Genomic DNA, 23164 nt, shown 5'->3' with positions numbered 1-23164 from the left:
ACGGGCCAGTCTGGAATAAGTATGACAGAAAGCTCATCAAACAATTCAAGGAAAAATGCTCCAAGGTCTACCTGCTGGCTGGCGCCATTCCCTCAGCAGAAAACTGGATCACAAAAACAAATGAGAAAGGGGAAAATGTGAACCGGGTCAACATTCCCGACTACGTGTGGCATGCCTACTGCTGCCTGGACAACAACGACAAACCCGTTCTGAGCGCAGGTGCGACAGCCCAGAACGTGAAGGGGAGCGAGGTGAAGAAACTCACTTTGAAGGAAGTGGGAGAATTCCTCCAGAAGGTCCCCAATCAACCAGTCGGGCTGCTGTTTGACAACAACTGCGAGCCACAAACAGATGATAAAAAGATGTGAAGATGAAGAACTAATAATCAGTGTCATTACTCTTAAAGGTCACATCAGATCTGTGCATTGTTTATAGATTCAAGTCTGGTGATTACTTTAACTTAACACTGTTATTGTCATGGAGCATGTTATCATGAACCACACCATGAAATAAAATAAAGTGACTGTTCAAGTTTTCTACTTGATTCTAGTTTGTACATGACAGTCAGTGAAACTATCCCCCAAACAAACATAATGAATATAATCAAAATGATAAATACAGCCTGAATCACCTTTAAAGTAATAAAGCATGAAAACATGTGTTGGCTAAATGATGACAAAGGAAATGAAGTGTTCTGGTTCCAAGCTCGTACACAAGCAGTCTTCAGTTTTTGAGGAAGCATCAAAGCCCACATTTCTTTTTTTTTTTTTTTTTTTTAAAAGATTTGTTTTTTGGCCTTTTTGCCTTTATTGTAGAGGGAGGACAGTGGATAGAGTCGGAAAGGGGGAGAGAGAGTGGGGAGAGACATGCGGGAAATGGGCCACAGGCCGGACGCGAACCCGGGCTGCCCGCGCACGAGGACTGAGCCTCAATACGTGGGGTCGCGCGCACTGCCGCTGCGCCACCGGCGACCCCCCACATTTCTTTTTTTAAGCCAAGTAATATAATGGTTCTTAATTCAAACTTCCATTCCCTTTAATAATAATGACATATTGTTTATAACACACTTCACACAGTGCTGTTGTGGGGCCTGCAACTATACAAGTTATCGCTTTTCAACCTGTCACATCTGTGCCATCGACAGTTAATATAACCATACCCTTATAACCCAAGTGACCAACTGTTACACTGTTTGACATCAGACAGTATAACAATAGAGGGACAAATGCAAAGTAGAGACACAAATCTGTAAGAGCGTGAGAGTTACGACCCGAGAAAAACAAAACCTGACTGACTATGAGCCATGATAGAGATCAGACTTCTGATCTAAACGCTGGAGACGAGACGAGTGAATACCAAAGTGAGGAAGCAGATATGAAGTAGCTGCATGTCACAGCTGCTATTGAAGCTGTTTTTAAAATCAATTTCAAAGAACCAGTGTGACCCCCCCGACGGTTTATTTAATAACATTTCGGCTTCTACTGATTCACATAGGTTACACACACGAGGCATTAACACACTTAGAGCTATAAACACAACCCCTGCCAGGATTCATTTTTGTCTTTATGTCATTCATTTCTTGTTTCTCATCATGGACCTAATGATGACGATCCTGACACGTCCTGATCCTGATACTTGTATAACAAATGGTAAAAACAATCCTCTGACAGACAGGCTATCTGTGTGTCCTTGATGGAGCCTTAGGAAGACTTGTTTAGAGTTTACAGTTTCTCTCTGCATGTTTCTTCCTGAAGCTGAGCGCTCCTTCGAGCAATTGTTTATATTTTAGCTAATTGTTATTATTTAATGTTCACTTTGTAGAGAGAGAGAGAGAGAGAGAGCACAGTCTACTGAATTCAATTCCCTGGGTGTTAAACATACCTGGCCAATAAAACTGATTCTGATTAAAACAAGCCCTGTCTCAGTCGCCACCTGCCTTTGGGTCTTCTGACCCCTCCTGTCCTGTTGTTCAAACGTTGGATGTAAAGGGAGGATTTCTCTCTTCTGTCTTGTTATAAATGCATGGTGATAAACTCCGCTCGGTGGCCTACTTTTCATCCAAACTTGACCCTGTGGCTGTGGAACTTCCTGGGTTTTCTTGGCGCTGTAGCAGCAGCTGAAGAAGCTGTTTTAGCTTGACGTGATATTTTTGGCTCTGTCCTTGTTTCTCATAATGGATACATTATTTTGTTTGATCAAAAAGCATGACACTTGTCTGCTGCCAGGTGGTTGCGCTATTCCACCATCTTGCTTGGCCTCCCCAATGTCACTGTCAGGTCTGCACACCTCGTGCTGACCTCTCTTACTGACCGCTGATTAACCCTGACCTCATCCTGTTCGTTGATGGTTTCTCCTCCTGCTCTGACATTGGACTGAATACAATGTGTTGGCCTCTGGCTCACTGCCACCTTATCACTCTGCTTGCAAATTAGCATCTGGTAAAACGATCAAAATCTACACTAACTCCCATTATCCCTTTGGCGTAGCTCATGACTTTGGAGCAGTATGAAACATCTCTCTTTTCTGAAATCTGACTGTAAACCTATTTTTAAATTGTGGTTGATTGTTTTCCCATGTGTGTCGAAGCATTTCCAACTAAACATGACTAATGAAAGCTGCATAGTTTGTGGATTATTGCCCCATACCACTCCTTCTAAAAGCTTGCTCATTTCCTATCCCGCCTCAGTACATGTTTACAATTCTGTTTTCCTTCTGTGGAAAAGCAACCACACTCAACCTTTTCACTGGAAAAGAAATCAGACTCAGACTGTGAATCTTACCCCCGGGTCAAGAATGTAACAGAAGTTGTTATGTTCTTCGTGATCCTCACACCTTCACTGCACCGACTAATGCTTTTTGTGTTCAATCTCAATCAGTGTACATGTAAATAAATAAAAAAATGGTCTCAACCTTTTTGTTAAGCCTTCTGTCTGTATTACTCGTCAAGACCCCAAAGGCACATATCTGGGTACCATTGCAGGAGGTAATACCCCTCTTAATGACTCCTGCTCTTTCTTCCTTCCTACTTATAGGATAAATTTGCTGTTTATTGGAGCTGTGCTGCTGATTTTGGTTTTATGTTCTTGTGTTATTCCCTGCATCAGAGCTCGGGTTCAGCACTTAGTTAACCAAGCTGTTCAATATCTACTCCTTTCCATGACTTCCCCTGTTATTAAGAACTGTGAGAGTCCAGCAGCGACAGTGATGATGAAGAAGACTATAATCCGTAAATATTGATATGCTGTACCTTTATGAAGTTTTGACTTGAAGTGGTCACACATTGTCATTGTAAGTACTGATGTTTGGTTTGCTATGACTACACACACAAATTTCCCAAGTATCATATGGTGTGATTAACATGTAATCAAAAGGGAGGATTGTTATGGAAAATTTTACTCCATGTGTACGATATGTGTTGTATGAAGGTCTCATAGAATCTGTCATATAAAATTGTAGGGACCTTCCACAGCGGCAACATTATGTTGGGGTTTTATGATGTAAAATTTAGTTGTCAAATTAAATTTAATAATTAAGTTACCTTAATTATTAATATAAATCAATAATTATTATTAAACTGAGTTTAATAAACCTCGGAGCACCACCCTGTAAACAGGGAACAATCAAAATATTACAAATATCAGTCTCAAATTAGTTAATTAAATACCAATATAATCAATAATTAATAATCTGTATTTAATTGAAGGTGTGAAATCCGAACACAAAGCCCTTTCACCCAGCCTAAGTCACAATGCAAATCCACAGTAATCACAAACAACTGCTCTTTAAATTATAACAGAATTTATTTAACAAAGAAACATCAAGTTAATCAATGAAACTCAATCAAACAAACAACTATTATAAACTAAACTACAGGTAACAAACAAAAACAAACAAGCGTGGCACATGTGTATGTGTGTGTTTCTGTGAGAGTGAGTGAGTGAGAGAGAGAGCGAGAGAGAGATCAAAATGGCAGTGGTCACGTGATGGCGGACACAGAACACAGGTCTCCTAACCAGGTCTATTGTCTAGAGACGGAGTCAAACTCTGTCTCTACCTGATCTACGTTTCTGCAGCGTCTGGAAAGTGTGAGTGCGTAAAAGGTGGGGAGAGAGAGAGAGAGAGAAAAGAGCGCACCTCAGAAGCTCAATCGCAGCCTGGAACTCACACACAACTCAGAGCATAGTTAACTTCACTACCAGAAGCCAGTGGCCGGATTTGTATCAGACGGCGTTCACACTAGTCTTTCTGATAATGAGTCTATTACCCGGTTATGATGCGAGAGTTCACAGAGAAACACACAGGATGCAGCGGCACAAACAAAGAAAACAAAAGAGGTTTTACTCTCATAAAACCTAAGACACAGTGGTCAAACACCAAGCAAATATTATCACCGTTTCACTATAATAACTCAGTTATTAAACACACTCTCTATATCTAACTGCACAGACCTATGGAAGTCTCACTTGTAACCGTTTTGTCCACGGTTGATGAAAGGAGGAAAAGGTCCTCTTTCGCCGTCTTCCTGCAGTTGTTTGGAGATGGCAGCGCGTCCGTGGGTTTGAGCAGGGCCGCGGTGTCCTCCGTCGAGCGAGGTGATCTCCGTGGATGTCCTTTCTTTAAAGGACGGAACGAGACGTAATCCTTACAATCTCTCTCAAAACCGTTTTAATACGGGAGAAATAAGACGCTCTTCTTAGAGATGCGTTCAAATGGATGATCTGAGCTCGGAATTCAGGACGTCGGTATGCTTCAAGGCCTTGGGTTAGCTGCGCGCCAAAACTTTTAAACAAAGAGAAGCGTGCTGTGAAACAGGAACAGAGTTGAGACGACGTATGAGAGAGGCTGAACAATGGGCATGGCCGATTTTATCCCTCCCAAACTTCACACCTATGTGTTAGGTGTGGCAAAGCATTCTGGGAGTATCTGCAAGGCATGCTGGGATAAAGAGTCTTTTGTCCTGGTTCTCCAAACGTACACAGCCTGAACTTTGCCATCCTGGCTGGACCCAACACTGTCCAAGCTTACCGATGCCTTGGAAAAAATTGCGAGCAACCTGGATGGCCACTCGGCACTTTGTGGACACGTTGGAATGACCATATTGGTGAGCCCTATAAAAAAAACCATAAAAATGTCCAGCTCTTTCTACAGACTTCTTAATATAACCACTTAATTTTATAAGCTGGTAAACCTAATTTTATTTTGAGTGTTAAAGGGTCTTTCTGGGTAAACTATTCTAAGTGTTTTGTAAAACTTAGCCTTATCATTGCATTTTTCATTTCATAGCTCTTCTTAGTTGGGCGCCAGTTCTTATTTTTGCTCTGTAGATTATAAGAGTTAAAGGTGCCATGTATGATGGTCATATCAAAGTTGATTCAGGTACACTTGCATATTTGGGACAGGGGCGGGGGCCCTGGAGAGAATTTTTCTGTTCCTGTTTTTCTTTCTCCCCTTCTTATTCTCTCGATAGTGTTGGCCTCCTTTGGTGTCACGTCCTGTCGAAATACCCATCGGGTGTTCTTGTATTGTTTTATGCCTTTAATGTCATATATGTTCCTTTGGTTGTTGGTTTCCTTTCTTGGTTGTGTTCATGTAGTGTTTGGGGACGCTTCTTTCTTACATGACAGCATCATTTATCTCTGTTTGCTTTTCTTGTTAATCGGCGACCGATCCCTGTGGACATCTATGTTTAAATATTCAACATATAATCACAGCTTGAATGAGTGTTACTAATATTGTGACTTGGAATATTAAGGGAATTAAGTTCTTTCATCACTCAAAAAAGAGGGGGCCCACATAGCCTTTTTAGAGGAGACCCACCTGCGTGACCTTGAGCACCTCAAACTCAGGAGAGATTGGGTGGGCCATGTTTACCACTCTTCCTTTAACTTAAAAAGCAGGGGTGTAGCAATTCTTCTACATAAGAAACTGCCTTTTACATTAGAAAAATGCATTAAGGATACTGAAGGTAGATATGTCATCATCTCTGGCTTCTTATATGGGGAAAAGCTTACTTTGGGATGAATATATTCCCCCTCCTCTTTCTTTTCCAAACTGCTAGCTGTCTAATCTTCTGTCACTTCTGCCCTTATGATTCTTGGCGGGGACCTGAATTCCTGTTTGGAACCGAAGCTGGACCAGAGCCCCTCCAAAACATTGCGCCCATTCAAAATGGCTCTGGGCACAAGGGAGCTTTGTAAAGACCTTCATTTATTTGATACCTGGAGGATTTTGAATCCGAAGGCCAGGGACTTTACCTTCTTCTCCCGTCCACATAACTCCCTTTCTAGAATTGACTACTTGTTCACTTCTAGGCAGGCTTTAGACAGGGTTAGGAATTGTAATATTAAAGCAATGGCTCTCTCTGATCACTCTCTTGTTAGGCTGGAATTCATACCCCCTTATTTTGACCCCTCTGTACGACACTGGCGGCTCAACCCCTCCCTGTTTAGTAATCCCACCTTTCTAACTCTTTTAGAGGAACAATTAGCATTCTTTTTCTCTCCTAATGATACTCATGATGTCTCGGCTGCTACACTTTGGGAGGCTGCTAAGGCTTATATTAGGGGAGTAGCTAAATCTTTCACCTCGGCGAAAAGGAAGGAAGCGCTTAGACAGCAGCTGGAACTTGAATCCCAGATCGCTGATCTGGAGAAGGAATTTAAACACTCGCTTTCTAGATCAGTATTACTAAAATTTGGTGCAGCGCGTTCTGCCCTTGATAATATTCTTACAAGCAAAGCAGAAACTGTTATTTTTTACGCCAGGCATCGCCTATTTGAATCCGCCAACAAGCCAGGGAGACTTTTGGCTCGTCTTGCAAAGGGCAGGGCTGAATCTAACGTGATTCCCTCATTGAAAGATAACCAGGGAGCAAACCACTTTGAAACTAAGCGCATGGTTGACATTAGGAAGTGTTTTTACCAAAATCTGTTTTCATCAGAATGTCATGATAGTGTCAGTGACCGCTCCAGATTTTTCGACTGTATAAATTTGCCAACCCTGACGTCTGAGAGCAGAGATGCACTTTGTAGTCCAATCACTAAAGAAGAGGTCTCGGATACAATAAAATTCCTCCCAGGTGGCAAGGCACCAGGCCCTGATGGGTTTTGCGCAGAATTCTACAAGAAAATGGTTAATTTAGTGGCGGAGTCACTCACCCGGATGTACAGTGAGTCTCTTGGGCGGGGCACCTTACCTGAGACACTTAACATAGCCAATATCTCACTTATTCTAAAGAAACATAAGCCCTCAGATTGCTGTTCTTCCTATAGGCCAATCAGTCTAATCGGAGTGGATTGTAAATTGCTTTCAAAGCTTCTGGCCAGAAGACTGGAGGTCTTTCTTCCAGCCCTGATTAAACCTGATCAAACAGGATTTATAAAGAACAGGTTCACACACTCCAATGTTCAGCGCCTCCTTAATGTGATTCAGTATGCACACTCCAGTCGAGAGAAAATCGTATGTGTAGCTTTGGATGCGGCTAAAGCATTTGACAGGGCGGAATTCAAATATCTTTTCGATGTTCTTCAGAGGTTTGGACTTGGTTCCGATTTTATTAAATGGGTGAGACTGCTTTACAGCGCCCCAATGGCTAGAGTGTTGGTAAACGGTTGTGCCTCTGAGGCCTTTCACTTGGAGCGAGGCACAGGACAGGGCTGCCCGCTGTCCCCTCTGTTATTCTCATTGGCTATTGAGCCTCTGGCAGAGGCAATCAGGTGTGCGGACAATGTTTCAGGTGTGACTCTTGGCTGTACTGTACATAAATTGGCCCTCTACGCTGATGATGTAATTCTCTTCCTGACTCGGCCGGAGACATCTATCCCTGCCCTTGTTTCGATTATTGATGCCTTTGGCAGTTTCTCTGGTTACAGGATAAATTATGACAAGTCAGAAGCTTTGCCGCTTGGGGACGATAAAAGTGCCCTGGTTGATTTCCCCTTTAAATGGTCTGACACTGGTTTTGTTTACTTAGGCGTTAAAATCTCTGCCAATCTGAACGATTTATATAAACTTCATTTTGCACCCGTTATATCTGTTATAAAGAGTGACTTACTCAGGTGGTTTGACCTCCCTCTCTCTTTGTTGGGCAGAGTCAATTTAATCAAAATGAACGTCCTTCCAAGGATCCTATACCCAATGCAGATGCTCCCGCTGAGGATTAATAAATCTGTGTTTTCCGATATTGATAAATCTATCTCAAAATTTATTTGGCATGGAAAAAAGCCGCGTCTTAATTTCAAAACATTGCAGTTGCCAAAGAGTGGTGGTGTGTCGATGCCAAACTTTATGTTTTACAACTGGGCATGCCACATGCGCATAGTGTCAGAGTGGCTGAGTCATTTTCTCGTCTCGCGACAGGAGACTCATATTGATTCCTGGCAGTGCCCCTCTCTGTCTCTACTCAGCCTCGTTACGTGCGAATCCTCTTTGCTTTTATTAATATTTATATGGTTATTTACAGGTCAGACACTTTATTACCAGTCTTGACTTTCCTGAAGCTGAGCCAGTAGCCTCTGCCTTGGACTCACTACTGTTACAGTCCCACCAAAATAAAAAACATATATCCCACTTTCACGGGAAATTGCAGTCCCTCAATAGATTTAACATTAATAAAATTAAAAGAACATGGGAGAGGGACCTTGGAACTGAATTTGGTGAGGAGGCATGGTCCAATGCTGTGGAGTCAATAGGGAAAACCTTTCTGTGTAACAGACTAACAGAGAGCCAGTTCAGGATCCTTCTTCGGCTGCAACGTACGCCCCAGTCCCTCAACATTTTTTATTCTAATATTTCTCCAATTTGCATCAAGTGCAAGAAAGATGTTGGGTCATATTTTCACTGCCTTTGGAGTTGTCCTCTGATATCAACATTCTGGGGAAAGGTTTCACAGGAAATTAACTTAATTCTCGATAAGAATATACCGATAAATCCTGGTTTATTTGTCTTAGATCTTTCAGAAGAGAGGCCCCCTCTAACGAGTACAGTCAGGTGGTGCTGTTAGCGTGAAAATGGCACTTTAAAAAGCAAATTGGCGAAATGTTGTGAAGACAACAAGTTACCCTGGACAAAACTTCCGCTAGTTCTCATGCACGTGTGCGTGTACCTCACTTAACTTTTATGAAACTCCTACATCTTCTGCTTTATTAAAACGTAACATGTTGAAATATTGCAAAAGTCTGTCACGGTCCCTTTCTGTCTCCATCAGGCGGTGAAAGCCACTGAAAGTCCAAGTGCCGGTTAGGCGTGGTCACCATTAGAGCCATTGCCTTTACCATCTTTTGCCTCCCCTTGTGGTGGTCCTTTTGGGGAGACCGTGTCACTTCGTCTCAGACAATACCTGGCATTTGGCTGCTCGAGTGGAGGCCAGGAAGGATGACTAATGAAAGCTGCATAGTTTGTGGATTATTGCCCCATACCACTCCTTCTAATAGCTTGCTCATTTCCTATCCCGCCTCAGTACATCTTTACACTTCTGTTTTCCTTCTGTGGAAAAGCAACCACACTCAAACTTTTTACTGGAAAAGAAATCAGACTCAGACTGTGAATCTTACCCCCGGGTCAAGAATGTAACAGAAGTTGTTATGTTCTGTGATCCTCACACCTTCACTGCACCGACTAATGCTTTTTGTGTTCAATCTCAATCAGTGTACATGTAAATAAAAAAAAAATGGTCTCAACCTTTTTGTTAAGCCTTCTGTCTGTATTACTCGTCAAGACCCCAAAGGCACATATCTGGGTACCATTGCAGGAGGTAATACCCCTCTTAATGACTCCTGCTCTTTCTTCCTTCCTACTTATAGGATACATTTGCTGTTTATTGGAGCTGTGCTGCTGATTTTGGTTTTATGTTCTTGTGTTATTCCCTGCATCAGAGCTCGGGTTCAGCACTTAGTTAACCAAACTGTTCAATATCTACTCCTTTCCATGACTTCCCCTGTTATTAAGAACTGTGAGAGTCCAGCAGCGACAGTGATGATGAAGAAGACTATAATCCGTAAATATTGATATGCTGTACCTTTATGAAGTTTTGACTTGAAGTGGTCACACGTTGTCATTGTAAGTACTGACGTTTGGTTTGCTATGACTACACACACATTGAAGAAAATTTCCCAAGTATCATATGGTGTGATTAACATGTAATCAAAAGGGAGGATTGTTATGGAAAATTTTACTCCATGTGTACGATATGTGTTGTACAAAGGTCTCATAGAATCTGTCATATAAAATGTATGTGAAATGTCTTAGAATACGACATGCACAGCATATTGGGTGTTTTGTTTTCCATCATTTCCCTTTATTCTGTTTCTTACACTCTGTACATGTGTACATGTCACCCAGGCTCTTTCTCACTGGACTCCATCTCCTTCTCAGCCTTGGGAGGTGAGTAAATAGTCATGTAGTCTCTTTTCTCACACTAGGGGATAGATGGTGCCCTGCCAGGTGGGCAGTGGCTCTATGTGGCGTGATGGGGAGTGCTCTGTGTAGTGTGATGGAAATGTATAAGTTTTCAGGTTTGCCTTTACTCGGGGCCTCTTTCTCTCCTCACCGTGTGAGAGAGGGATCTTCGAACGCTTATCTTGCCTTCGAATAAATGTTCATTGAGACCAGATCGATCTTGGGCTTCTTTTTTGAATAGATCTTCTCACTTTTTATTTTCACTCCTTGGTAATGGGAAAAATTCCATAACAATTTGGCGTTGTCGGCAGGATCCAGCGAGCTGCTACACGAGGGAAACGGGTGAACGGTGCTTGGCCAGCCTGAAGAAAAAAACTCAGTCCACCTGTTTGAACAGGGGAGCCAGGATCTCGTTTCCTGCGCCTGGATCCAACGGACTTGATCCGAGAGAATACTGGGTGAGATACTATTCAAATCATATTACAGACTCTCTGGGAAAGGGACTGATTGCTGAATAGGTAGTATTCAGCGTAGAGATAACAGTTTGCATACCTGCAGGCGGAAGTGTGTTTGAAGCTATCTGATGAGCTCTATCGGAGGATCCTAATTTAGTCATGATCAAGTGACAGGCAAAGAGCTGGAGTGAAAGCCTCCTGACTTTTGGGAGCCAGCCTCTAGTGGACACTAAAGTAACTGCACTTTTTAGTAAGCGTCTCTGCGTTGGCTCTGCACAGCTTCTTTAATCTCACCCTGTGCACAGATGATCCACGGAAGGCACTGTAAAAGCTCACCTCCGTTTACCACTCAATCGTCATTCCATATTAACCTTGAAGCACACACACTCTGTCTCAGGACCGTCAGCAGACCTTTAGTCCAGGATGCAGATCGCGCTGAGTTCATGTGTGTTCCTCTCGCTCTTCTTTTCTACTCATACTAAAGTTGTGGAAAACTTTCAGGTTGGTTTCTTCAGTTTCTTTAAAACTTTCTGGGACATGTGTAGTTACAAGGTTCACTCGGGGTTCAGTGTTATGTGATTATTTTCATTCCAGGATGTACCAGAATGCATGAAGTACTTCTACAAAGAGAAGGTGCCTGAGTTTGAGGCTTCTACACCCGATGTTGTACGAATCTGTCAGCGCTATAAAAACAGGTAAAGACAAAAGGGTCTGAACATGGTTTATAAATGTCTTTGGGTACAATTGGATATATTAAAGAAAAAGTCACATTCAAAGCATATAAGGATTTCACTGAACTGTGGGAAGACCTGATTATCAGTTGTTTCAGACATATTCTGGTCAAGTAGCAAAACATCACTCACTAATCTGGTTATTTAAGTTCTTACATGAACATCCTCACTCTTGAGAAGTGAGAAGTTGCTGAGTCATTTTAAGGCTGTTTCACCCACAGCACCAAGTCCACAGAATAGCCTTCAGAATTTAAATTGTTGGTATTTATCAGTGACTATACAGAAGATCAGAGATCTCCTTGACAAGAGAAACCAGGCCGTGAACAGCAGCCAGTCACAGTTTGAACAGACTTTCAGCAAGTTCAGACAGAGACTACAGGGCTGCAGCAGATCCACCAGAGCAGCTTCAAGAGGCAAAATAATGTTTGCAGCTTCTTCTGTGAAAACGGCAACATCCTGGAACTTACAGCAAACTTCAGCACTTTTAAGAGAGCTACTAAATCCTGCTTATTTCAGCAACACTATTAATCTCATGTCAAACTGTTTGTGGTTATGTCACTGCTGAATATGTTTCACATGACTGTTTTCATCTTTTCTTCACACTGAAGCTCTTCAAGGGACGGGGGATGCAAATTAGCTCTCACTATAATCACTATGATACTTGCATTGGCTGAGTTTGTCTATTTATTTTGTATTCGTCCCTTTCTATCAAATAACCCTGAAAAAAAAGGACTCCAAATAAATTATGAATTTTAAGAGCAGCTGTGTTGCAGCATGTCTCCACTGCTTAACAACAAACAGCCAAAGTGAATCTTTGCACCACTAGGTACCACTTTGCCACACTGTACGACACCTTCCATCGTATCGCTGTCTACTCCGCTTATCAGTTCCAGCAAAGTAAGAGAGGAGGCCGAGAGAGACGATGGTTTGTGGAGCCTCAGGTGGGTTATTATAGTTTATACTGATTATGAGTATCGACACAATTTATGTGATTCAAATCATCAGCTAGTATGAAAAGTTCACTGACGCCTGTAAAAATAAATCAACCATTCAGAGTTTGTGTCTTATAGCTTGTAAACAAAGAATGGTCACCAGAGATGATGACAAGCTACCGGCTGAAAAGAAAATACCCTGGGGTCTACCAAGGAGAGAAACAGGCTCTGAATGAGGACTACATAGGCTCTGGCTACGATCGAGGTCACCTCAACCCCAACGGACACCATGACAAAGGTAGTTAAAAGTTGGTGTTGTTTCAGTGTGAGGTCAGCAGGTGGCAGTAGCAGCATAGTACACACCTCTATTAACCAGCACTCTCACAAAAAGGCTTCCTTTGTCCAGTAGCAGGGCCCCTTGAAAGAGTTGTCATCATACTTCTTTGATGTAATATAGCAGTAGTACTAGTTCTTGCATATTAATCTGTTTTCCTCTCTTTCAGTCCCAAGCCGAAACGCCACTTTCACGCTGACCAACGTGGTTCCTCAGAACCCAAAGCTGAACAAGAACTCCTGGAACAAGTATGAGTCCAAGCTCACCGACCTCTTCAAGGAAAACTGCTCGAAGGCCTACGTGCTGGTTGGTGCCATTCCCTCAGCAAACAACTGGATCATTAAAAACAATGTGAAGCGGGTCAACATCCCCGACTACCTGTGGAATGCCTACTGCTGTGTGGACAACAACGACAGACCCGTTCTGAGCGGAGCGGCGAGAGCCAGGAACACGGAGGACAAGGTGGAGGAGATGTCTTTGGAGGAAGTGGGAAAATTCCTCCAGAAGTTGTCTCCCTATCAACTAGTAGGGGAGCTGTTTGACAACAACTGCAAGCCACAAACAGATGATAAAAAGATGTGAAGATGAAGAACTAATAATCAGTGTCATTACTCTTAAATGTCACATCAGATCTGTTCATTGTTTATAGATTCAAGTCTGGTGATTACTTTAACTTAACACTGTTATTGTCATGGAGCATGTTATCATGAACCACACCATGAAATAAAATAAAGTGACTGTTTAAGTTTTCTACTTGATTCTAGTTTGTACATGACAGTCAGTGAAACTATCCCCCAAACAAACATAATGAATATAATCATAATGATAAATACAGCCTGAATCACCTTTAAAGTAATAAAGCATGAAAACATGTGTTGGCTAAATGATGACAAAGGAAATGAAGTGTTCTGGTTCCAAGCTCGTACACAAGCAGTCTTCAGTTTTTGAGGAAGCATCAAAGCCCACATTTCTTTTTTTAAGCCAAGTAATATAATGGTTCTTAATTCAAACTTCCATTCCCTTTAATAATAATGACATATTGTTTATAACACAGTGCTGTTGTGGGGCCTAAAGAAGTGGGTATACTTTACATTTTACCAGCAGAGCAGAGCAGGGGGCTGAAGATTTCATCTCGTCACTCCTTAAATGTCTGCATCTGAATTAAAACTGAGAGGAGTGATGAGGTCGGAGTCGAGACGCCAAAAGCAACCTGTGTTCCGCTGCAGAACATATTGTAAGCGACACAAACGTGATGTGACTCTGTACGTTACGCATCTGTCACTCCTCGTTTCATGTGAGCAACGTAAATGAAACCAAGAAGCTGAGAGGTGAAGTAAATGTTTATTAGTGTCTGTGCCATCGACAGTTAATATAACCATACCCTTATAACCCAAGTGACCAACTGTTACACTGTTTGACATCAGACAGTATAACAATAGAGGGACGAATGCAAAGTAGAGACACAAATCTGTAAGAGCGTGAGAGTTACGACCCGAGAAAAACCACCTGACTGACTATGAGCCATGATAGAGATCAGACTTCTGATCTAAACGCTGGAGACGAGACGAGTGAATACCAAAGTGAGGAAGCAGATATGAAGTAGCTGCATGTCACAGCTGTATCTGTTTAACCATAAAGCTCTATTTTGTAAGTTTTTAAGTATTGCCATAAATACAGTAAAATGACTAGAACAAAAAAAAAAAAAAAAGGAAGAAAAAAGGAGTCAGTTATTTGAATTTGATTCCAAATTCTCAGGAGCGACTTCAGAAGCGAGACATGTTCTTCTTATTACATGTTATCTCTGCAGCTTTTTGTACGTTTTTTAACTAAACAACATGCGAACAATCGGGGGAAAAATCTGTCTTTCTATGCAACTGACTGCACTAATGTTTATTTCTGCATGAAGTTTAAGGGGGAATCTTCCACTAATCACCGTTCTTGGGTTGGAATCGACCTCAGCAGGTCAGAGTAAGCTAATGGGAGCTTAGCTTTAAATTACTCATCACTGTGTTTAAACTAGATTATTATTGCACAATATGTTTGAGGATAGTCCCAGAGAACATTTCTAATAATTGCTGCTTCATCTTTTGTGAATTTCGCCCCTGAAAGGTCTTTAAACCGCCCTGCTACACTTTCTATCAGCAGCAGTCTGAAGCTCAGTTGTACTTGACCATGGGGTGGTCACTCCAAGGCGGCAGTTTGGAAAGTTTCTCCTCCGTTTCTTTTTCTATGGGCCAGCTCCAGGCCTTAAAGAATCCACACAGGTTCATCCCCACCGCCTGGGAGAAGGTCTCGGCGTACAGGTTCATCTTCTCTTTGTTTTGCTTTGGGAAGGTGGCCGGGTTCATCTGGTGGTAGGCTCCAAACACCTTCTTGAAGGCGTCCCAGCCAAACTTGTCCTGGAGCTGCATGAAAGAGACCAGATGTGAAATGCAGCGACGTGTTTTGTTTTGTGTTGTGTTTTATGAGCATTGAGACAAAGAGTGTCTACAGGAGGAGGGAAACAATGACACTCTCTAACCTGCATGTATGTCTCCAGGGCTGTCCATACACTCCAGCTTTCAAGTTTTCTTCCCCCCTTGACAAACGCCTCAGCACGGTTGTTTCGATTCTCCGGTGTCATTGCTCCATGAGCCTGAACGAGATGACAAGTTTTGATGTAATCTCAAAAACAATGCACTTTAACTTCAGACTCAGATTAGACAGCTCGATGACTCCACCTTCTCCCTGGGGATCCCCAGCACGTTTTCATGCACGTACACAGACCACAGATTGCATGTACACTCTGTCGTGTGTGGTGCGAATTCCCAGTGGCGTTTCTGTTGGTTGTGTCCCAGTTCATGGATGGCGCCCCACAGGCCTGTGGTTTTAGCATGCTTTATGTCGACCAGCGTAGCTGCTGTGGCCCTGTGCATCATGACAGGATAACCTGCATGCATCCAACCTGAGGGGACAAATGGTTTAGCTTTATATCTGTGATAAAAAGAGCCCGCACTGCATCGCACACAATTCAAGAGTGGGATGTTACAAAACTATGGAAGCCCTTTAGGCCTGAGTTTACACGCTATTTACTACGAGTGCACGGCACGCATGACGTCAGCCTCGCATATCTTAAAATGTCAAGAGATCAAGTCTGCAACTATTTACAGGTCATCTCTACTTCTACATGTATGAGAACATTTCCGTTCAGGACGCAGCACGCGTGGTTCAAACACAAGCGTGTCTGAGAGGAGATGCATCACGACAACGTACACGTCAGTTTTCCATGATTTCAGTTGAAGGCTGAACTTTTTAATCTCCACATCCAAGGATAACCACGCGAGTTATGTTATTGTTCAGCAGATATGGCTGTCACCTCGTTATCACAATAAAACCAGCAATAACAACATGTGATTATCACCAGGGAAACGAATGACAGCTTCAAATCTTTCAAACTAATAAACGGTTTACATTTTTTAATCAAATATGAAATAACAAAAAGTATCGATGTAACACTCAAATAAATAATCTATAAGGAATAAATATCAATTTATTCTAACCGGCCTCCCGTCAAACAGGAACTCAAATTAAAGAGCTGGAAAGATGTAAAACCTGAACTCACCGTGGGAGATCTGCACGTCGGTAACGTAGCGCTCTTTGCGTGGAAATTTGTGCGGTACGACAGCAAGGTCGGCGATGCCCTTCATGATGTCATCCCAGAGCACGGCCAACTCATCAGGGCGGTCCAGCTTCCGAACAACATCCGATGGTACCGTGATGATGATGTTGGCAAACTCGAGCTCTGCCCAGGGCGCCGGAGCTGTACGCAGCAACGACCATTCAGCTGCTGTTGTCACACCTGAAAGGAGTAAAGGGAAAGGCGGGATTCAAAATGAAGCAAATATTTACGAAACAATCTTTTTTTTTTACATTTTGTTGGAGGTTTCATTTGATCACAGTTACAACCAACATGGTCAAACATTGACATCTTCAAATCAGATAACGGGGGGCAAATAGGAACATTTTCTTCAAGTCACCTAGAGGACAGACATTTACTATCTGAATCAGTCAAAAAGCATTTCATTTGAGGTTCATTGTATGACACGAGCAGTTCTCCTTCACCAGCAGAGGGCGCTACATGAATTACAACAAACATCTTTCTCCAGAGTGTCGAGCGGTGATGCTCGTACATGCTCAGTTGAGTGACTGTCTTGTCTTCATTATAAATCTTTACCACACGTGTTTGAAAGATAAAATCAATAAATGAGTACACTTATATCGATCTATCCCAATAACAGTATCAGCCCCCCCAAAAAAATATAGGTGGGGCCACTCTTGTTATGTTTTCATTCCTCTCTTTAAAACGATTTAGGAACACTCTCAGGGAGAAATTTGTTTCACAGACTCACCAGATTTATAGTAAGGCGCAGGTACTGCAATCTGCACTTTGACCTCCAACCCATCCTCTTTTGTGTTGGGCGGGGCCACCAGGTAGATGAGACCCCCCCACAGGTTCGACACCATCATCATCTCTGAGTTTACAGGATATTGCTGATGAACACACCGTGCTCTCTTCAGCACGTCTTTCTTGAGAGTGTCTGTCTGACAGCCAATCTGGATCTGAAGGTGACACGGAGTGTGATTAGTTACATATCCGTGAGGTGAGGACAGAGTGAACGTGCTCAGGATATTATTTTATTTGACGAAGCGAAGAAAGAGGAAAATGTTCTGATGTCGAAAATCCCACTATTCTCCACAAAAAGGTACGCTTTGTTTCTTTTTGTTTTCTAACACAGGGCCTCACGAGGATTGACTTATTTTTTAAATCCGGTCTGAACTAGTTGTTCTTCTTTTGTCGGCCCTGCAGGTTGACAGAAACACTGTGATCTCAGTCATTCTTGAGTGTTGGGAGCAGTACCTTCCAATTCTTGTTGACAATCTGTGCTGGTAAGGAAATGTAGGTCTTCATGCCAGGAGCCAGATAAAGACCTGTACTGACCCACTCTAATGCTCCTGACACACACACACACACACACACACACACACACACACACACATTAATTCAATGTAATTATGTATATACAACAATAAATCACAAAATGCATGATGTTGAAGGAGCACATGTTCGTTCGTTACCTGCTGTGTCAACACTAAAATTGACAGTGTGGTTGTAGACCACTGGCATTACGGGATTGTCCTTGATGAGGTGGGGCAGGAGGGCATCAGGATTTGAGCAGACTTTGTACACCTCAGGCCCCACATCGAGGAGCAGGAGGTCTTTTGGATTCTTCACGGGGCAGCTGTCACACACCTTCAAACACAAATATTATCACAGTACTATTATTGTTGTTGTCTTAATGCATCTGTTTGGTTGTCAGCATTGTGCCCTTCTGTTGGAGTCCATTTGAGCGTCTCAGTGTGGTTTGGTTTGCTCACCTGAGGCATACCCGACTTTACCAAGAGATTAGTGATGGTGGAAACCACCTGTGTGTAGCAGCAGCAGTCATGAGCGTTCATGTGCAAGTAGGAGGCCAAGTCCTTGCCCAACTTTTTCAGATTTTCCTCGTCGTGCTTGCTCAGTTTTTCCCCTTTGTTTACATGGTCAGTAAAGCGGCTGAGCACTTGGCGGAACTGGTAGTTTTCTTTGGCCTTGCTGGGCTCAGGGGCTTTGAACACACCTCCTCTGATAATTGAGCCCATCACGCTCAAGCCCATTTTGTTCAGGACATGGTTCCCTGAAAGACATGACAGCAAACCTCGCATGAAAACCAATGCCCTGCTTCTGACTTCTGCTCCCACTTTGAGCAATGATTGGCAAAGCGTTTTTTTTGTCTTCTACCTTCGAAATGTTCGGTTAGTGTTGACTCATTGCATTGTGGAACAGTCAACAACCAGTGCCACAGCACTCTCCACCAGAACACAAATACATGAAATACAATAAAAAGGGGACGAGCTGGTGGCTCATGGGAGTTGAAGATGGTGTTCTTCGGACAGTGGAGGCATGACGCCTTCACCAAGGTCCAGATCAAAGCAACAACTAGGTCAGCGCAGAGGCCCTTGTTTTCACTCGCTCCGAGTTATATTTCCCTTTCAGGTTGCGCTATAACACTTCCAACATGGTCGGACGACATGTCAAATGAATTAATTCATTTTTGAGCATTACCCAACCTATAGTCATCTTGGCTGCCGCCACTGGAGGAGCTAAACAACCTTTAGTCCATCTTGTCCCTGAGAAGAATCAACCTGAACAATCCCATAGACACGACATAAATCCACTCTGATCCTGTATTTGATCATGTCTATAAACCCCTCTATTTCAGCCCTGCTCAGAACAGGCTGTTTCTGTGTCTGTAGCTTTAAATATGTAAATGAGCTGTGTCTGACCACGCCCCCTCTCTGGAAGGGCTCGGGTGTACTCGCTGCTTTCTGGCTCCATGTCCTATTGTTTACGGTGAGAAGGCAGACTCAGAGGGCAGAACAAACACCTAGCTGTGGGAGTGTCACCCACCTGGGGGAGGGGCTACTGCCCTTTGTGATGTCACAAAGGGAAAATCTCCAAACAGCCTGTTTGATCACACATTTTCTGAAAGGTGGAGCAGGCAGAAGACGGAGAGGATGGACTTTTCTCATTATTGGAAGGTTTGTAGACAGACTAGAGACACGTGTTAGAGGAACATGGGGAAGTGTTTGCAGAATATATAACAACTAAGTAACACTGGATGAATTGTGTTTGGACATTTAGAAAGTAGTTTTACATGCAACTATTTCAACCACAATGTCAAAGTGCATTATCATACCTGGGTAGTCTGTCAAAGGGTTTTTCCCGGGGTGTGTGGTTGCCCAGTGCCAGGCGTGTCCAGCCATCAGGAGGCCTCCTCCCTCTGCCACAAAGTCTTGAATTTTCTCTGAGTCAGCGTCGCTGTACGTCACACACACGTATACACTCAGGTCTTCTTTGAAACCTGACGCCACACAATTCAACCCAGATTTGCTGAGATTGCCGAGTGCATTTTTTACCCCGACACCAACGACGCCCTTACGGCCTTCATCCAACCAACGAAGGGCATTGCTCCAAAACTTAGTCAGGCTCTGCAACAATGGAAACATGGCAAGAAGGTAGAAGTTTGTTAATGAAATCCGTACATATTTGCTTGCTGTTGGTCAGAATAGAAAAAATAACCATAAAGTACTGACATTAAATTCATACATTTTCCCATAACTTGGCGGTTTTAAACATATTAAACACGCCTTACTCAGTCTTATTCCTCTGACTGTGTTGCACCCCAGTCAATGACTCTTCTACCTCTTTACATCCGTAACATCCTTACATTTATCACTTGACCCTTTCCACCTCCCTGAGTCCCACATCCCTCAACCTCTACCCTCATCTCTTCATCTATCGACTCTCATAGTCTAACCTCACTCATCATGTCCGTCCTTGACATGCATATTAAAATCTTTCTCGCCGTGGTCTTTGTTATAGACTTTACCTCTCGCCCCAGAAATCCTTCATGTGTGGTCACAATGATACGTCCTTGCCCATAGTAGGCTCCTGCTATGAATGCCTGTCCGTCGGCTGTGGTGGCGATGGGAAAGGCCACCGGGCCGTGGACCAGAAGCTCAGAAGCGACGGAGTTCCCCGACAGGTCAAACTCTGGAACCCCCTCGAGCAAAAACTCAAGGTCCTCCTCAAAGTCCTTTCCAATACTGTTGGTGAAAGGGAGAGAATAGGCCGATCAGATAGAGTCCAGTATAACACACATACAAACCACATGAAAAAAACTTTTTTACCCTGAATAAAAAAATTAGTTTTTTTTCTACCTTCTTTAAAACTCAGATTTTGACATTGTAATAAGTTATATCTGAACTATAGACTGTTAATACAAGTCAGGTCAGCCACGCCACAATTATGTACAACACTTATCCTTCATAAAATCAAAACTGACGAGTTATAAAAAAAAGCCACCTCTGTACAGTGTGTTTTTTTTACACCAGGTTGTAAACATACATTTCTGCTGTTAAATAGACATGTTATTATGACAGGCAACCTCAAGTGGACATTTGGGGAACTGCAGTTTTTTGCACTTCGCATTGGCTTCAATTTTCCAAAACTAAGGTTTCTGCTAGAGCGTATAGTAAGGTATTAGAGGGGGTTTGTATTGTGCTTCTAGATTAAATCTATCACTTTGCAAAGTGGCATTTGCAATAATAAACGACAGTGTACACTCACACGACAGACATCCAGGAGGCTGGGATCTGTGGGAACACAGGGACGCACTCTACCGCTCCACAATGTGCTGAAAAGTAGATCCCTGCCACACCAGACACCTTGTTCCCGTCAAAAAAAAGCAGTGGGTTCTTCTTAGGGTTCTTTACAGACCAACTCCACGCCTGACCAGCTATCAGCACTCCTCCTCCAGCTTTCATGAACGCCACCAGGTCCTTCACATCTGAACCCACGCTGTACGTGTTGGTCACGTACGCACCGACGCCCAGACTTTTATCGAAGGACCCCACAATTTTGCACTGGAAGGTGGATTTGCTGAGATTATTGGCAACCTCCTTGACGTTTGTGTGGAAACCCACAGACGGGTTGTCAGATCCCTCTCCTCTTAGCCAGACCAGAGCGTTCTCCACTAGAGCAGGAAAGGCGCCGAGATAGCCCTCATGACCAAGGACCACTATGCGTCCTTTGCCGTACAGAGAGGCAGCCATAAGGACCTGGCCTTGGCTGTTCACTGCTAAGGGAAAAGCATGATCTCCAATCAGAACCAGGTCACTGGGAACACAAGGGCCGCAGAGGTCCAGCTCTCTCAAGCCTCTCATCACAGCGGCGTAGGCACCTTCATGGTGGTTATAGTTGGGCTGAGTGGCCATGATTGACGATCTGAAATTGCAAAGTAAGTGTGAGATGGCAGATGGATGAAAGCTGGTTACTGAGGTTAAACAATAATCCTGTTCACCTGTTTGTTGTAAAGAGGAGCAAAGTCTGTCCCCCCCCCCATGGAGACTCAAATAACTGAATACCTCTTAAAATCGTTAAAGTATCACACTTTTATAAGAACCAATACCGAGTTAAACAGCTTTTTCAAAACAAGCAACGACTGCCAAAAACCACAAAGTAAGTTTCTTTACCTGGACGTTTGGTTGTCTTTCAGCTTGTTTGGTTTCACTGCAGCACACTCGTGTCACAGACGGACAATCCCAGGACAACACTACACCTGACAGGACAGAGGAGGCAACATAAAGGAGACCTTGAACAGGATTTTAGATGTCAGTAAAAATGAGAACAGGACGAGGTAGTTGAGCGAGTACAGCCCATGTAGTGGCAGACTTTTAATGATGGCCAGAATTGCACAGGATAAACAACTCCGGTCTGTCAACATTCATTCCTCACTGTGTGAATATGTCACCGCTCACAGGAGGCCACACCCTGGGTGAGACTGTTTAATAAACCTGTTTATTCAGTCAGCAAACGTCAATATTTGTGGATGTAGACGACACAACATTTGGACGGTGAAGTGAACCAGTAGGAGAGGGTTTAGTCTCTTAAAACACAACATGACCTCATTTAACTCTGAAGTTTTCTCTGTTTTATTTAAGAACGGTTTAAATGTGTGTGTGTCGCTGCAATTAAAGGTGCTTTATATCTGAATAAAAACTGAAATGTGGATAAAATGCACAGCTGTTTTTTAGACTTAGACTGAACTTTATTGATCCTTTGGGATGACTCCCTCAGGAAATGTAGGAACTTTTGTGTGATCATTTTCATTTCAGTTTCTTGGTTTTTTTGGATTGTTTATCAAACAAATCAGAACTTGTCTGAAACTATCTCCTTGTTTAATTTTTTATATTTCACATCTCTAAGTTGTTCCCTTTTTATCTTTTTTTTTTTTTAAAAAAAAGACAGTTTTAAGAAAACAATTAATCACACAGAAATGTAGCTCGTTGGAGTCTCTGAAATAAATAAACACTTATTTTAGTAAAACAGGCTTCGTCCATGACATTCATTATAAAAATAACAATCCAATCAAACCTGTCTGTCTGGTTTAACAGGACTCAGTTTGATTCTTTATGCTGCATCACGTTTAGGAAACTGAAATAAAGAAGACTTCTCTCCCTTATAACTCAAAATAATAAACTGAAGTGCATTTAGCAGAATCATAATTAATGATACTGTCAGTCTCACCTTGTTTTCTGCCTTGGTGTTTCTCTTTCTTCCTCCTTGTGTGAGTGAGAGGAGGAGGAGGAGGAGGAGGAGGAGGAGGAGGAGCACACAGGTGACACTTTTCCTTCAGTTCTTTATAGCAAGAGGACTTCAGATAAACAGCGTGACGC

General features: G+C 42.8%; 2 protein-coding genes and 1 long non-coding RNA gene across 3 annotated transcripts; 1 reads left to right on the top strand and 2 right to left on the bottom strand.

The window, feature by feature from the left end:
- Positions 1–135: 135 nt before the first annotated feature.
- Positions 136–23106, bottom strand: LOC306830091 (TRPM8 channel-associated factor homolog). Its single transcript, XM_079353335.1, has 14 exons — positions 23016–23106; positions 21962–22047; positions 21057–21713; positions 20317–20533; positions 19624–19915; positions 18263–18561; positions 17963–18137; positions 17745–17839; positions 17236–17446; positions 16449–16685; positions 15568–15791; positions 15369–15482; positions 15014–15252; positions 136–334 (listed from the first exon to the last, which is right to left on the bottom strand). The coding sequence occupies exons 3-14, from the start codon at positions 21701–21703 to the stop codon at positions 262–264; spliced, it is 2823 nt and encodes a 940-aa protein (XP_079209461.1). The 5' UTR covers positions 21704–21713; positions 21962–22047; positions 23016–23106; the 3' UTR covers positions 136–261.
- Positions 6288–7616, bottom strand: LOC306830099. Its single transcript, XR_013779928.1, has 2 exons — positions 7191–7616; positions 6288–6397 (listed from the first exon to the last, which is right to left on the bottom strand). It is a non-coding gene; the product is annotated as an uncharacterized lncRNA (long non-coding RNA).
- Positions 11269–13429, top strand: LOC306829921 (endonuclease domain-containing 1 protein-like; the record flags this gene model as incomplete). The annotated part of the gene is made up of 5 exons (XM_079353139.1): positions 11269–11351; positions 11445–11545; positions 12408–12522; positions 12652–12811; positions 13017–13429. The coding sequence occupies exons 1-5, from the start codon at positions 11274–11276 to the stop codon at positions 13427–13429; spliced, it is 867 nt and encodes a 288-aa protein (XP_079209265.1). The 5' UTR covers positions 11269–11273.
- Positions 23107–23164: the final 58 nt, after the last annotated feature.

This window comes from Symphodus melops, assembly GCF_947650265.1.
Source record: "Symphodus melops genome assembly, chromosome: 10".
NCBI classification, from domain to species: domain Eukaryota; kingdom Metazoa; phylum Chordata; class Actinopteri; order Labriformes; family Labridae; genus Symphodus; species Symphodus melops.
The sequence above is the reverse complement of the archived record's forward strand: the minus strand, read 5'-3'. Positions and strand labels throughout refer to the sequence as shown.

What these genes read in the sequence shown, in the direction of transcription:
- LOC306830091 (XM_079353335.1), bottom strand. Translation starts at nt 21,703, where the DNA reads ATGGCCACTCAGCCCAACTATAACCACCATGAAGGTGCCTACGCCGCT. An exon ending in TTTTAGTGTTGACACAGCAG is followed by an intron (nt 17,840 to 17,962) that starts GTAACGAACGAA and finishes TGTGTGTGTCAG; the next exon opens with GAGCATTAGAGTGGGTCAGT. An exon ending in CGACGTGCAGATCTCCCACG is followed by an intron (nt 15,792 to 16,448) that starts GTGAGTTCAGGT and finishes TTGTCCCCTCAG; the next exon opens with GTTGGATGCATGCAGGTTAT.